The sequence below is a fragment of the Anastrepha obliqua genome, chromosome 2 (assembly GCF_027943255.1).
Source record: "Anastrepha obliqua isolate idAnaObli1 chromosome 2, idAnaObli1_1.0, whole genome shotgun sequence".
In the NCBI taxonomy this organism is placed as follows: Eukaryota; Metazoa; Arthropoda; class Insecta; order Diptera; family Tephritidae; genus Anastrepha; species Anastrepha obliqua.
Genome location: NC_072893.1, coordinates 22,637,259 through 22,654,282, shown reverse-complemented (window position 1 = coordinate 22,654,282; position 17,024 = coordinate 22,637,259). Strand labels below are relative to the sequence as shown.

General features: G+C 34.9%; 1 protein-coding gene across 1 annotated transcript in view; it reads left to right on the top strand.

Annotated features, from left to right (window-relative positions):
• Positions 1–940: 940 nt before the first annotated feature.
• The window catches only part of LOC129237990 (uncharacterized), a 68,859-nt gene continuing 52,775 nt past the window's right edge, over positions 941–17,024 (top strand). The window contains exons 1-2 of the mRNA XM_054873015.1: positions 941–1,053; positions 8,169–8,648. Of these exons, the coding sequence (XP_054728990.1) occupies positions 8,539–8,648 (110 nt within the window). The 5' untranslated portion in view covers positions 941–1,053; positions 8,169–8,538. The remainder of the gene's footprint in view (positions 1,054–8,168; positions 8,649–17,024) is intronic.

Genomic DNA, 17,024 nt, shown 5'->3' with positions numbered 1-17,024 from the left:
ACTCGTATTTGTTTGAAAATCGACTTTTTTTTTGGTTCTCCGTCACCTTTGGAAAATAAGTAAACAGTAAGCAAACTTTATTCAAATATTTTCCCTCATTTTTGCATCAGTAAAATTAAACAAACGCCGTAGCCGAATGGGTTGGTGCGTGACTACTATTCAGAATTCACAGAGAGAACGTCAGTTCGAATCTCGGTGAAAACACCAAAATTAAGGAAAACTATTTTTCTAATAGCGCTCACCCCTCAGCAGGCAATGGCAAAACACCGAGTGTATTTCTGCCATGAAAAAAAGCTCCTCATAAACATATCATAAAATAAAATAAAATAACTGTATAAAAAATTTTTTTTTCTTGTGATTTGAACCAAGGATTTTGGATCGGAAGCTCACATTGCTAGCCGCTCGGCTATCGCGCCATGCTGTCGGCGCTGGCCTAAAAGTTATTTAGTTCGTCGCTACGTTTATATCAACATATAATATAACGCTTCGTAGCCAAGAGTGTCGCTTTTTTCGTTTCACTTTTTCTCAAATCACTCCCAACGATTCTAAAGAAGTTTTCACTTCAAAAAAAAACGCAAAAAATTAATGATTTACCTAATTATTTTTATATACAAAACATTCAATGCGAATTGAATACAGAAGGTGGCGTTCTCCCCCAAATGCAGTTTGTTTGCTTTTTTGCAGAGGACAAGCAATTAATTCCGCTTCCTTTTGTTGGTTTTTTTCAGGCTATCTTGCCTGCAGGTATATCTTACATCACTAAAGCTCGATTTCTCACTAAATCGGGTACGATTAAAAATATTGTTTCCCCATCGCTAACTCTAGCGAATTTGAGGTAAACACAACGTAAACAAAGAAAACAAAACACAACGAAAATAACAACAATGCAAAAGCAAAAGCGCAAATGCGAAGATACATAAAAGCGGACACGAGAGAAGCCAAGCGAAAACATCATGGTCATTCAGTTGTTCTTCGATTTCTGAAGGTGTTGGTTTGTCAAAATTTGTTTTTATAAGTCGGTGCGATTGATAAAGTTTACTTGAAACATCAACGGTGAGTGGAATCTGTGTAAAAATTATGCATAAGAAGGATTTAATATACAAATTAACCAAGCAATCGTTTTATGTTGCAATAAATTGGCAAGGAAGACTGCGTCTTTGAAGGTCGGTAGCTTCGTTCCGTTCGCGTCCCGGGCTAATTCGTCGAGCTCATATCCCCACCGCTCCCAATTCCAACTTTTGCTACTTGTGTTTTGACGCAATTGAGTTGCTTTTCCTGAGATAAATGCGCAAAAAAAAAAAATGTAATTAAGTTTTACGCGTATGTACCTACGTCGTTTAAAATGGACTCCATATCCATATAAAAAAACCACTATATATATGCGTATGCATGTGTGTATATAGATACTTAAGCGCATATATAAGGATTGCAAATATTTTTTGGGCAGTACGAAAATGAAAAAGAGTTTTTCACTGTACAAAAAGAACAAAGCGACAAAAGCGCATAAGTTGCGCATGCATACAAGTCCAAATGGTCCTACCTACGTACACAAGCGCATATGTATATACATGTGTATGTATGTACATACATATCCACATCTGTAGAGTCTTTGAACCTAATATATTAATGTACGGAAATAGCTCCGAATTAATTTTCGTTGCCTGTATGCGCCAAGAAGGTGCAAGAAGTGCATTCTAAAATACAATTTTTATAATATTATATAATTCACGTTGAAATTTTTGGCACAGCTGGAGTGCTACTTCGTCGAAAGTCGTGCTCATATTCGTCAGAAATCAACGTCATTTATGGGCACCCACCCACAAAGGCGCAACTAGCCGATTGATGATCAATCAATTGATGTTTGATTTTCACTGATTTCAACAAGGCAACTCTCAATGCTTTTGTGGGGTACAGTGGCAGCGGCTGAATCTATGTACATACATATGTATATGTATGTTTTCTACGAGAAAACGCCGGCTGAGAAAAATTTACAAGGCTAAATAAACTAAATGTGAAAATTAACAAATATTGAAATATTAGATTCTAAATATTGGTGTTTCCATGTGCCCTACGACGCAGTAGTCACAAACAGGCATCGACGAAGGCCAAACAGCTTTTCTAAATATTTATGTATGTATGTACATACGAATCGGCTTGCCTGTCTCTGTTTCTGTACTAGACTCCATGCCGTTTCACCCTGCACGTTGTTCGCCTGCTAATGCGGGAGGTAATCAAAGATACAACCAAAACGTGTACTACATACATATGTACATATGTATGTATTTCGGCGAGTATCGATACGTGAGCGCTCCGCCATTTGTTTTCCACCGTTTCTAAAAGTTGTAGCCATTTTATATTTAATTTCCAGCTTCTATATGTCCATGCATTTTTTGTGTATGAATTATCTGAGTGCCGCCTGTTCATAAGCACACTTTACCTGCTCACAGGCTCGTTCGCTGCGTTGCACCTTAGTTACCTTGACTCCTGTTGGCGGAATACCGCTGCAATTCTACATCGTCTTACATTCTATTGTAGTTAACCTAAAAGTACTTACTTAGGTACCTAGAAACATATGTTCATCAGGTATTGTAATATCATAAGGGATTGTTGTATAGCTGAGAGATCATTTGCTTGGAATAAGTAAGGCTAGAAAAACAGGTAGGGGAAATCTGTTCATGAGTTTACAAGGAAATGTTAATGCAGAGTTAACATCAGTTGACTAAAGTGTCTGTTAGTTGAAGGTTAGTTGCTCTTTGATTTTCTTCGGAGACTTATACATTTTGGTTTGCTGTTATTGACAGCTTGGATACAAGTACTCCTCTATATATGTAACAACAGGTGAAAAGTTGAACAGTTCATATTTGTTTTTATTCGGAGACTTGCACATTTTTGATTGCCGTTATTGACAGCTTGGATACTACTAATATATATATTTGCTACAACAACACAAGGTATTTGCTAATTAAATTGTGAAACAGTGAACATTTAGTAAAGTGAATTATTTTTATTTTCGAACAAAATTTCTGATCATAGTGTGAAATTAAGGGGGTCTTCTGGTCTCGAGGCCCTGAAATGAAGGGTTTTTTTGGGGATTGATTGTGACAAATCCTGTGAATATTTAAAAAAATTTTTTTTTTTATTTTAAAGGTACATGTCTTGGCTTTTAAAAAATGGTTTTGACTTTGAAAAAAATTAACACCCGCGACCTTGAAATGGCGCTGAAGACGTCCACCTCCAAACGAAACAGGTCTCCATTTTGGTCACGGTTTTTCCACCTGGGTAATCAGAAAGCAAAAATTAGATATGCGTTGTCTTCAGAGTTGCCCTGGTTAAGTTTTCCCGTGACAGATTTTTTTTTTAAATTTTTTTCAAAAGTTATGCAACAATTTGCAAAAAAAATTTTTTTTTGCTCATTTTTTGAACTTTAAAAGGTTATAAAAATGGAATGAAAAAAAATTTCGAAAATCGTACACGGGGAAACTTAGCGGTAAGTTTTCCGAACCTTTTAAGACCAAAACCATTGAAATCGGAGTATAACTACTATGAAAAGTGTGACCAAAATGCTTAAAAAACACGATTTTCGGGGAAACGCGTTTAAAGATAAAGTTTATGATGAAAACGGCCGGAGGAGGGTACACTTCGGTGCCCAGAAAAATGTGAAAAAATGCGATTTTCAAAAAATCCTTTCTGTGGCGTATTCTCGCATACACATACAACAAAATTATGCAAAAAAAAATCGATTTTTTTTTCGCTGGAGACCAGAAGACCCCCTTAAGCGAATAAAAAATAATAACAAGGAAAAAATGCCAACGTTATTCTTGAATATGCTTATTGCAATATATTCATAAATAAAATTTATCAAAAAAAAAAATTAAAAAATAAAAAAAAAAATATGTATATGGAAAAAATATTTCATGCTTTTAAATTTAAAAAAAAAAAAAAAATATGTATGGAAAAAATACTCCATGCTCTCATCCGGTGGTGTTGTAGCAGTCCAATAAAGTTCTGTTTAGTTCAGTGCTCTAAAAGTGTTGTCTTCGAGGTTATCTGCCAGAATATTTGGATTTAAATAGTGAAATTTGAAAAGTGGAGAGCGACTTTATGAAGGTGTTAATTTATTCACGATGAATTTCGTTGATCGCATGAATCGAATGTAAAGGGTGTTTTTTTTAGAGGTTCAAGATGAAATAAAACGTATATAATTTAATGTTATGGCCAAGAATTTAGCTTTATTATAAAGATAAGGGTTTGCCATTATGTTTTCAAAATGATTTCGGGCAAGTGGCCGCCGCGGCTGGCTCGAATAAATTCCAGCCGAGAGGCCCAATTTTCGACCACTTTTTGCAGCAATTGGGGCCGTATGTCAGCAATAACGCGCCGAATATTCTCTTCCAAGACGTCAATCGTCTCGGGCTTATCTGCGTAGACAAGCGACTTCACATAGCCCCACAAGAAATAGTCCAGCGGTGTTATATCGTACGATCTTGGAGGCCACGCCACAGGTCCACGGCGCGAGATAATGCGCTCACCAAAAGTTTCCTTTAATAAATCAATTGTTGCGTTGGCTGTATGGCATGTAGCGCCGTCTTGTTGGAACCAAAGGTCGTCCACATCAACATCGTCCAATTCAGGCACGAAAAAGTCATTAATCATGGCTCTATAGCGCTCTCCATTGACTGTAACATTATGGCCGGCTTCATTTTTAAAGAAATATGGACCAATGATTCTCTCTGCCCATAGAGCACACCAAACAGTGACTTTTTGAGGATGTAACGGCGTCTCAGCAATGCTGATTGTGGATTATGTTCACTCCAAATGCGACAATTTTGCTTATTCACATACCCATTCAACCAAAAGTGAGCTTCATCGCTGAACAAAATTTTCTTGTGATGCGTCGCGCGAACCGAAGCATTATTTTCGTAATAAATTTGCACGATTTGCAAACGTTGTTCAGTTGTAAGTCTATTCATTATGAAATGGCAAACCAAACTGAGCATAAATCAAGTGACAGCTGTCAAAAAGACCATCTACGAAAAAAGTAGTGCCAACTTGAAAACCTAACCTCTAAAAAAACACCCTTTAGAATATCTAGTGCAACGATTGGTGCGCTTAGTGCTGAAGTTTATCTTTTACCTTCAGAAGCCACCTCTGTCGGATCTGTCTTGGAAGAGGGCTCAACAAAACTGCTGACTGCATATTATTTATGTTAATTATTGGAAATATAAGGCATTCACTATAGAGGTGCCATTCGGTCGACATAAGAATCCCAACCGTGACTGTCCTAAAAGCGCTCTATCTATTCCCGTGTGCTACTGTGAGCCGTTGATTATTTAGTACCGGCAGTCCTAACGTTTCTTTGTCTTCGCCTCAATTACTGCCGGCTAGCGATTTGAGGACTTTGTTACGACTCTGTACTTTGGTTAATTAACTTCCGGTTGTTTAAAGCGATGAATGCCTGTTATTATAATTGGCGCTTACACTCTTTTGTTTTTGGGGGTGGGGCTGCGCGCCTCCTCTTATTTGTGGTGTGCAGCTTTATGTTGTCCCACAAATGGCGGGACCTACAATTTTAAGCCGACTTCGAACGACAAATGGTTTTTATGAGGAGCTTTTTCATGGCAGAAATACACTCGCAGGTTTGCCATTGCCTGCCGAGGGGCGACCGCCATTAGAAAACACTTTTTCTATTATTTGGCGTTTCATGCGCGGAGATTCGAACCTGTGCACTACCACTCATATTCGTCAGAAATCAACGTCATTTATAGCCACCCACCCACAAAGACGCAACTAGCCGATTAATGATCAATCAATTGATGTTGGATTTTCACTGATTTCAACAAGGCTACTCTCAATGCTTTGGTGGGTTACAGTGAAGATTCGAACCTGTGCACTACCGCCGAATGGTAGTAACGCACCCACTATTAGGTTATGGCGGCCTCCATGTATTCCTCCAAAAACATGGAAAACCGATTATTGTTATGCAAAACATGGAATACCGATTATTGTTATGCAAAATGTAAGCGTTGACTTCCCTCAATTGCAGTTAGTAATTTCAAGCCGCACCTCATGGTGTGGGCCGTTCGAAAAATCTATGTATGTATGTACGTATATACATATATACACATATGCACCCACGTGAATCCGCACCTTCACTTCATTTTCATTGACTACTCTAAGAAAAAAATCTGTGTTAATTCTATAACGAAAATTTGTCCATGTGTAGTAGTGGCAATGTTTATGCTTATACACTATCCCTTAAGAGAGAGTAATTTTTGTACTGCTCTCTTCTCTTCTTTCCTTTCTTCTTGTGCGGATAACTTTTAATCTTTGTTTTCCACCGCTTTTCGTTTTCTGTTTTTTTTTTGTGCAAAAATGGAAAACAATTTTAACCAAAAACAAACCTTATAATTTTTGCGTTTTTGGTAATATGCCAGAATTATTATTTTCTGTTTTCGAAAGCCTGTACTGTACCTACATATGTATATATATTTGAATATATTGCAGAAAACACGAGATTTTAGCCGCAAATGCAAATTCCGAAAAGATCATTTCTTGTTTTGTTGAAATATGGTGCGCGTCAAGTCTTTGCTTTTCTATATTCCCTTTATGAACTTGTATGGGAGTGTGTATGTGCAAATAGTCACATCCCTGCGGGTACATACCTACATATCGTCCCCTTAGTATAACAATAGCCTATGTGCTCATAGGCTATTATTTTTTTATTGAATTTTTGGATTCTCCATCGTCGATTTTATATGTGGTCAAAATTTTGTCAAATTCTAGTTCCACAAAGTGGGTCAAAACGTCAGTCAAAAATAATAAATATTTACAGACATAACGAGATTTGAGTGAGAGCTACTTTCGACAAAAAGTTTGAAATTCATTTTCTCAAAACATCAAAAAATTTGTAGGCTATTTTAATACTAAGGGGACGATATATCTGCAAGCAATGGTGATCTTCTGTTATTGTTCTACATAAGCAAGCCATTAAGTTTATCCTCTTACCTAAAAGTACTAGGAAGTGGCATTGCATCTCCTTTTCAAAACTAGTTTTCCGATAGTTAAGGTTTTTCAATAGCGACACACAAATTTTCTTTTGAATTTCAAATGCAGGCTTTAACATTTAGCGCACTGGCGATACCAAAATGTTGTTAAGGACTTACATTTATTGGTTTCACAGCTGATCTTGCCTTTAATATTTCCCATCTTGTCTTTAATCTTTTCCCAAAACAATAAAATACTGGTAAAATTTATGTAGCGTACTTTTTCTCTCAATTCTAAGCTTCATGTTTCATGTTATTTCTCGTGCATATTTCACAAAAACAAAAAAACACTGGAATAGTCTCTCTCTGCAGGTGTATTTTAGTGTAATGCGTATAGATGCATGTAGATGTGCACATGGATGTATGTATGTATGTATGTATGTATGTATATACGTTAGGGCGGGTCGATTTAAAAATGGCTCATTGCTCTGTAAAAATCGTATTCTAGGGATCAAAATAAGAAACTTTGCCGAAGGAACCATACCTCTAAAACGAATTCTGATGTCCCCCAATTTGGGTCGAACGAAAAATCCCACTTTGACCCATTTAGAGTGCTCCAATCGAGTCCAAATGTATAACCGACCCCCACTAACTTTGGACGGCCGATCCACCCATGCCAGTGGCACACCCCCTGGAACTCCCCTGGCGGGTTCCCCATACAATAATTTCAAAATATCACCATTTTTGGACTTTACATGAGAAAAGACACTAAAAGTTCGACCCAAATTGGGAGGACATCAGAATTCGTTTTAGAGGTATGGTTCCTTCGGCAAAGTTTCTTATTTTGATCCCTAGAATATGATTTTCACAGAGCAATGGGCGATTTTTTTGCCTCCCCACAAATCGACCCGGCCTAATATACGTATATACATTTGCATTTGCCATTCAAAGCATTCATTTTCACTTGAAACTTGCATATTTCCTTTGCCTTGTGGCAGTTCAATATTTTGCACAAAAATTGGCCCATCGAATATTCGAGTTTTTCTCCTTCGTTTTCTTAAATGTGTTGTTGTTTTTTTTTTGTTTGCTTATGTACATTTTTATTGTGTCCTATGCTAGTATGTATTTCAACTTTTGTGCTTCCTCCCATTAAGTTTCATTCACAATTTCTCAATTTCTATTTAGAAACGAAAGTGACATCGCAAGATTTGCCAGCAACATTGTGAGATCACTGATCGACGAAGTGCTACGAATTTGTGCATCAGTAATACTAAAACTATGCGATTAATATAATATATCTAGATGTAGATGTATATTATTTAATTCAAAATAAATTACAGACGATATACATACATATGTAATAGTGTGATCAATTGCATTTACGATATGATACGAAAATAACTTAACACCATAACTGCATAATATAACATTGTTGTGGTGCTTTACAAAGTGACAATTGAAACGTATTGCGCAAGGAAGGTCATAATTATAATAAGAAAAGTAAAAAAAACTTTGAATCAATACAAGAAGTGTCGTTATTTTAGAATAAATTAAAATGCAAGCGGTCAAGTCGAAATTCGCGAAAATGTTAAATGTTTCAATGCCGAGGAGAACAGTGTTGCAGAACGTCGCAGCGGCTGTTGCTTCTATGGTGTTATTGTCGTGGTGAGTATTTCCTTGATTTGAATAACAACAATCTTTACACGACACAACATTTACATTTGCACGCATTTTGCTTCCTCATTTCATCAAAATATTCATCAATTTGCCGCTTTCATCAAAACATGCATTTTTACATCCATTTATTCATACCCTTTTACTATATGCTTTCAAATTTAGAGAAAATATTATCGTAGCACTTATAATTAATTCCACTGCTACATTTTGTATATATAAATAATTATTAAGAAAACGTATTACTGCTTAATTTAATATTTATAATGCGCTTGGCGTTGCCCCCGATTTCCAACTTTTCAAAAATTTCCTAACTTTATAAAATTCCCAGGTTTTAAAAGTTTCCAGTATTCTTAAATTTCGCGACTTTCTGAAATTCTCAACATACAAAAATTTCACAATATTTTAAAATTTCCCGACTTTATAAAATTCCCAGCTTTTAAAAGTTTTCCCAGTATTCGGAAATTTCCCGACTTTTCATTTTCCAAACTTTCTCAATATTCTAAAATTATCGGACTTAATAAAATTCCCAACTTTTAAAATTTTTCCCCCAGTATTCTGAAATTTCCTGACTTTCTAAAATTCTCAACTTACACAAATTTCTTAATATTCTTAAATTTTCCGACCTTTATAACTTCCAACTTTTAAAATTTTTCCCCCAGTATTCTGAAATTTCCTGACTTTCTGAAATTCTCAACTTACGAAAATTTCTCAGTTTTCTAAAGCTTACCAACTTTTGAAAGTTTTCCCAGTATTTTGAAATTTCCCGACTTTCTGAAATTCTTTACTTACAAAAATTTTTTAATATTCTTAAATTTTTAATTTAAATTCGAAACTTTTGAAAGTTTTAGCCCAGTATTCTGAAGTTTCCCGACTTTATAGAACTCCCAGTATTCTGAAATTTCCCGACTTTCTGAAACACTCAACATACAAAAATTTCTCAATGCTCTAAAATTTCCGGACTTTAAAAAATTCCCAACTTCTAAGAGTTCTCCCAGTCTACTGAAATTTCCGGACTGTATGAAATTCTCAACTTACAAAAATCTCTCAGTTTCCTGAAATTTCCCGACTTCATAAAATTCTCCAACTTTTGAAAGTTTTCCCAGTATTCTGAAATTTTCCTACTTTCTGAAATTCTCAACATACAAAAATTTCTCAATAATCTGAAATTTCCGGACTTCATAAAACCCCTAACTTTTAAAAGTTTTCGCAATGTTCTAAAATTTTCAGTCTATAAAATTCCCAGTATTCGGAAATTTCCCGACTTTATGGATTTCTTAATATTTCCCGACTTTACAAAATTCTCAACTTTTAAAAGTTCTCCCAGTATTCTGAAAGTTCCCGACTTTCTGAAATTCAAAACTTGTAAAAATTTCCCAAATTTTCCATCCAACATTTAAACCTTTCCCAGATTTTTCAATTTACGTGCTACTTTCTGCTGCATAGTGGTCACTTGTAATAACCACCGTTAGCAAAAAACTTTAACAAATGCTTTTGTGTTTGCTTCGGAAATTCAATATATTTGTTACATAACCTCAATAGATTTGGCACAGTGGAATATTTTAATTCAATTTACTTATTTTTTAAATACCTTCACCCCAGTGCAATAGATCACCTACTTTGTTGTCTTTATTATACGAATTCACGTAACTTATGTATGCAAGTACGTATATTTTGGGTATGAGCCAAATCTAGAAATGTCTCGACCCCAGCGTATAAATCTCAGTGAACTCGAAACAATATTTTACCGCAATCAGATAAACGGTCGCAGACCGTCCTGTCCTGTAGGATGGATTATTGATGTATATATGTATATGATTTTAACACTATGACACGTGGGCTTTAGCGTAGGGCCTCGTCTATAATTTGCAAAAACGCACAGGATGTAAATAAATTACTTCCTAAGCCTGTTTAGTGGAGTGTCTGGAGCGTTAAAAACGTTAAAACCTAGGATGTCTCAGGGACTAGATGAAATTAAATTATCTTTGCGAAAATGTGTTGTGAATAACATAAATAATAATCTCTACCTATTTAAAAGTTGTGCATTTGATTTTTAAATAGCAAAAATTTATGATTGCAATAACTTATGTGCTATAATGCAAATAACGTTGTAGAATTTATTGTTTTTGTAACAGAAGCAAATGAAAAAATAAATAGATTATGGGTAACTAAATGTTAAAAAAAAAAAATATTATGTAAACTATTCGTTTATTTAAATAATTAGCATACAAAAAAAAAATAAAAAATTGTTTTCTGTTATTATAGCATAAAAGTAAAATCGAATTAATTATTAAAAACAAAAAAAATTATGACTATTTAAAAGAAAAAAATGAATTAACAAAAAAATTTGTCTATTGAAAAATTTACATTTTTTCATATATCATCTTCAATTTCACTGATGTTAATCATAGGCGCTACATTTAGACAGCTGTCGTCGTTGCACTGTAGGCATGCTACACTGCAGTATAATCTACTTTTTCGGCATCCGCATGCAGCTCCACATCCTTTTTTGCAATTGCAAAATAACATTTTTAATAAATTTTCCGGAGCAGGTAATTGATTCGTAAATATTGGATGATAGGTATTATTGGAATAGTTCCATCCCCAATTTTCGATGATTAAATCATTCCCTAACCACATCTGGATTTGTAGGTAAACCCGTTTTAAGTGTTCAAATGCTGTATCAGATGTGGGAGGTAACGAAGATAAAAGAACACTTGTGTCTTTGGCAGTTGCTTTGATGAAAGAATTGAACTTGAATGTATTCAAATCTGTCATTTTTGCTGAAGCACCATACAGTCCCAAAATAATGTAATACCAGCTTGAAATATATTATTTGCATCTTCATGTACATTTTTAAATACTGCTGCTGAGTCATGTACTTAGATCATTCCGCTTCTCAAAATTTTTGATAAACTTAATTTTTCCTTTGTTGTAAAACGCAGAAGTAGTATCACAGCCCGTGAAAGCATGTAAAAATAGAACATGTTCTTTACATGCTGGTAGAGATTTTTCTAAACTTTTCGATGAAAATATTTGTTGGTTAACTTTGCCTCGGGATGGTTTTAAAAAATATAATATATTTCACGATCAGTAGGCGCCAATGCCGTTAGCACAACCAAGACGTCAATGTCTTCAGAAATTACAACAATATTTTGAGATTCTAAACTAATTGCTGTATCAACAATTAATTTATCTGCATCGCTTTCCGCTTGGCATGTAAAAATACTGTTATGAGCTAATTTTATTCTTAACATTTCGATTAGGCGAGATTTATTTTTTTTATTCGTTAGAAATTTATCTTGAGCGATTTTTAACGGCATATTTTCATCAAATTCAATATCTGTACTTATATTTTTTAGTGCGCGACGATTCCTTTCAGCAGATTTAATACCGTCCTTCTTATATCCATCAAATACTACGTATGCGTTATTATAATTATTCCTCAAATATCTTATGTAATGTTTGCATATCATTTTGAATGTTTCATTTAATTGCCATTTGCAACGATATAACAACATGCCTCCATCAATAACATAATGAACATTTTCTAAGCTTTTCAAATTAATCTGAATTTCTGAGAATAATTCGTAGAAAGTTGATTTTTTTGTCTTTCGCATTTGGCCATCTTCAAACAGAGCAAGTGGATATGGTGCCAGTTCATAATTCATATAAGTTTTTAGTTCATCATCTGTTTTTTTCAACACACAAATACGTTGAAACAGCAACAATGGATCAACGGGAATAACATTGTTATGAATTTTTAATTTATTATTGTATTTTTAGCCAATAGAGAATTTATTTTATCTTTCCTTAAAAACTTCAATTCGCGTACATTTTTCCCTTCGATTTTCTTCATAACTTTTAAACCTTCTTCAAAAGCATTGTAACAATTTATACTTTTATCACCGTTAATTCCAGTGGCAATTGACATAATTGCATCTGTATCAGGAAAAGGACTGTGTTCTTTGAAAAAGTCTACCAATCTTTTTACATCGATACCATCCCTTTCAATTCTAGCATCTGTAGAATCACTGCGTTGATGACTTTTATTGAAAGATATGTCACAAAAATTTTCTATGCTTTCAATAATATCTTTTCTATAAATAACTCCTCTGATCCATTTATAAACTACACTTTCAGTGGCACCTCGTTCAAAAGGACCCCCTTCGACGCTTATTCCTTTCATTAAAGTCTGATCACTTGCAATACCAGAAAAAAAATATCTGATCGCCTAGATGTGAAATATCCTGTTGTATATTTTTCGAACTCTGCTGGATCCATTGTACACTGTAATTCCTTCATATCTTGCAGATAAATTTGTACAGCCTTCGCATAGGGAAAATGTCCTGATGCGTCGAATAGTGGAATCATCAGCTCAGTACTATGTAGATGTAAATTCCAATCCCCCATAAGGTCGGCAGCAATGAAGTCTTTCAATATTGTTACCATTCGAAAATACGTAATCCATAGTTTTGATGTTTTATCTTTATTTTCAAGCTCAACTAACTTATCTTCAAAAATTCTACTCAGCATTTGAAATCCTTGATTTTCTGTAATTTCATTGTAATTGAACATTTCAAAAATCATCGATATTTATTCGTCATTCAATACATTTAAAAAATCCGCATTATTTTCCTTAAGATCTTCAAAAATTAATTGTGATAAAGCCTGCTGCAATAAGGTATGAGCACGTATTGCTCTAGCATAGGCACGTCCTGACGTTATGTGGTCAATCGTCTTTTCTGCATAAATGGTAGAAAGAACTTCTTTTATCCCACTTCCAGCCATAATATAACCAATAATATATAACGTTGGGAAGTTATTTTTCTTTATCTATTTAAGTAAAATTTAACATAGAACTAAAAAAAAATTATTTCCAACTAAATATTATATTATGCTCCAATATATTAATTTTTCACATTTTTTTGTTTAAACAATGAAAAAATTAATTGCACAATATAATATTGGTAGAAGTTACAATTTAGAGCATACAAAAGAAAATCCTGATGGTTACATGGCAATTCATTCAGTCCCTCAGAGATCCGAGGTCAAAACCCCCGGGCACTCCACTAGTTGATAATCGTAGGCGTGCATGGTTGGCCAACGGAGTAATAAGCGAATAGTGCACTCTGTTGACGTGGATGTTGTTGTTGTAGCAGCTTGGCAAATGGAGTTATGGGCGCATAGTGCACTCTGTTATTGTTGCGGAAGCTTACTTACATAACGCACTCTCTTAAGCATCGGAAGTAAAGCGTGTTTTTGGAAAAAACAAATTCGGTATTGTCTTTTGGGTTAAAATTGCTCATGTTGACCTCCGCCAAAATAATTTTCATGCTAACCAATTTTTAATACCTCAAATTTTATAGGCTCAATGCAATTTTCTAAGCAGAAAATAAGTTGTTTTTCACAATATTGACAGTTTGTGGATATTAATAATGCTTAATTTGTACATGATTCAATTATTAAAGGTTTGCTCACTTATGACATTAGAATTCTGACACTCCCTTACAAAAGGTCGCATTTAAAAAGGATGAAGAAAATGGAAATATTAATAACTTTTTGCTTAAAATGGTAGCAAAATAGTTCTTTTTGGTTAAATTATAAGAAAATATATAGTATAAACGGAAATTGCCAAGTATGATATTAAAAAAAAAATGGTTTAACCTAATGCCAGAATTATATTTTGTGAATTAATTTTTAAATTCAAAACTGATCACGAAGTATCGCACTATTATGTTACCTAAGTATTATGACCTTGAATTCTTTCATAGAAGAAGCGAATTCATTATGAATTTGGTTGACTAAAAACAAACTTTGAACATACTCACTGCGCTTTACTTTACCATGGCTTGCCCACGTAAGTTTGGAGTTTTGACCACCCAGTCAAGAATATTCTTACATTCATAAATACTTAACAAACTACCTGCACCTATTTAAACTAATTATTATTATATCGACGGCAGCTGCCGTTGCCGAATAGCTTGCTGCGTGACTACCAATTGGAAGTGCAAGGATTCAAAGCCCCGGGCCTGAAACACCAAACGATAGGAAATGTTGTTTGTAATAGCGGCCGCTCTTCGGCGGGCAATGGCAATCCTTCGAGTGTACTTCTGCCATAAAAAAGCTCCTCATAAAAATCATTTGCCAACCAGAATCTGTGATTAATTACATATTGCTAAATAAGCTCTTGTTGGTAACTTAACCTATCTGATTTAAGGAAGTTTTCCATATCGTCTTGGTTATGGACATACCGAGGAAGTTCTTGTGCTTAAAAACCCTTTTCAAAACAAAATTTTTTTACTACAAATTTTACTTCTCTTCCACTTTTGATAAAAATTTTTAGAGTTAGCAACCCAACGTCTTACTAAGGGAGCCGATTTGTCAAGAGGAAATGAGAAAGCTGCTTACTGAGCAAACCTTCTTTATTGAATCATGTAATTTGTATATGGAATTTTATGAAAACCATACAAAAACAAAAAACGCAATATAAAAGAAACAAAATTATCATTTTTATTTTTTTTTTATATTTTTTTTAAATATTTTTTTTAATTTTCTTTTTTTTTTCTTTTTATTATTTTATTTTTCTTTTTTGCTCAATGTAATGTTTTAGGCAGAAAATTAGTTGTTTTGCGAAATATTAAAAGTTTCTCGATGGAAATAAATGCTTTTTTATGGAATTTTATGAAAACCATACAAAAACAAAAAACGCAATATAAAACCAAAAAACTTTTCGTTTTTAATCTATACTAATATTATAAAGAGGAAAACTTTGTTTGTTTGTTTGTTACGAATAGGCTCAAAAACTACTGGACCGATTTTAAAAATTCTTTCACCATTCGAAAGCTACATTATCCACGAGTAACATGGATTATATTTTATTTTGGAAATAGGGCTCGAGATATAGGTCAAAACGTGGACCCGGGTAACCTTCGGACGTGTATGTACAATATGGGTATCAAATGAAAGCTGTTGGTGAATGCTTTAGTACAGAGTATTTTTCATGCCGCTCCGTGACTGGGGTCTCGAGATATAGGTCAAAACGTGGACCCGGGTAACCTTCGGATGTGTATGTACAATATGGGTATCAAATTGAAGCTGTTGGTGAGTGCTTTAGTACAGAGTATTTTTCATGCCGCTCCGTGACTGGGGTCTCGAGATATAGGTCAAAACGTGGACCCGGGTAACCTTTGGTTGTGTATGTACAATATGGGTATCAAATGAAAGCTGTTGATAAGTGCTTTAATATGGGGTAATTTTCATACCTATTGATGACTAGGGTCTGGAAATATATGCCAAAACGTGGACCCGCCGTGTCTTTGCACCGAATTAAACCAAACTTACACACATTCTTAAGTAGATATTGAAGATGATTTCCGTGTAGTTTGAATACCTATTGGTAGATAGGGTCTCGAGATATAGGTCAAAACCTGGACCCGGGTAACCTTCGGATGTGTATGTACAATATGGGTATCAAATGGAAGCTGTTGGTGAATGCTTTAGTTCAGAGTATTTTTCATGCCACTCCGTGACTAGGGTCTCGAGATAGAGACCAAAACGTGGAGCCTAGAATGTGTTTGTACAATATGGATATCAAATTGAAGCTGTTGGTGAGTGCTTTAGTACAGAGTATTTTTCATGCCGCTCCGTGACTGGGGTCTCGAGATATAGGTCAAAACGTGGACCCGGGTAACCTTTGGTTGTGTATTTACAATATGGGTATCAAATGAAAGCTGTTGATAAGTGCTTTAATATGGGGTAATTTTCATACCTATTGATGACTAGGGTCTGGAAATATATGCCAAAACGTGGACCCGCCGTGTCTTTGCACCGAATTAAACCAAACTTACACACATTCTTAAGTAGATATTGAAGATGATTTCCGTGTAGTTTGAATACCTATTGGTAGATAGGGTCTCGAGATATAGGTCAAAACCTGGACCCGGGTAACCTTCGGATGTGTATGTACAATATGGGTATCAAATGGAAGCTGTTGGTGAATGCTTTAGTTCAGAGTATTTTTCATGCCACTCCGTGACTAGGGTCTCGAGATAGAGACCAAAACGTGGAGCCTAGAATGTGTATGTACAATATGGGTATCAAATGAAAGCTGTTGGTGAATGCTTTAGTACAGAGTATTTTTCATGCCGCTCCGTGACTGGGTCTCGAGATATAGGTCAAAACGTGGACCCGGGTAACCTTCGGATGTGTATGTACAATATGGGTATCAAATTGAAGCTGTTGGTGAGTGCTTTAGTACAGAGTATTTTTCATGCCGCTCCGTGACTGGGGTCTCGAGATATAGGTCAAAACGTGGACCCGGGTAACCTTTGGTTGTGTATGTACAATATGGGTATCAAATGAAAG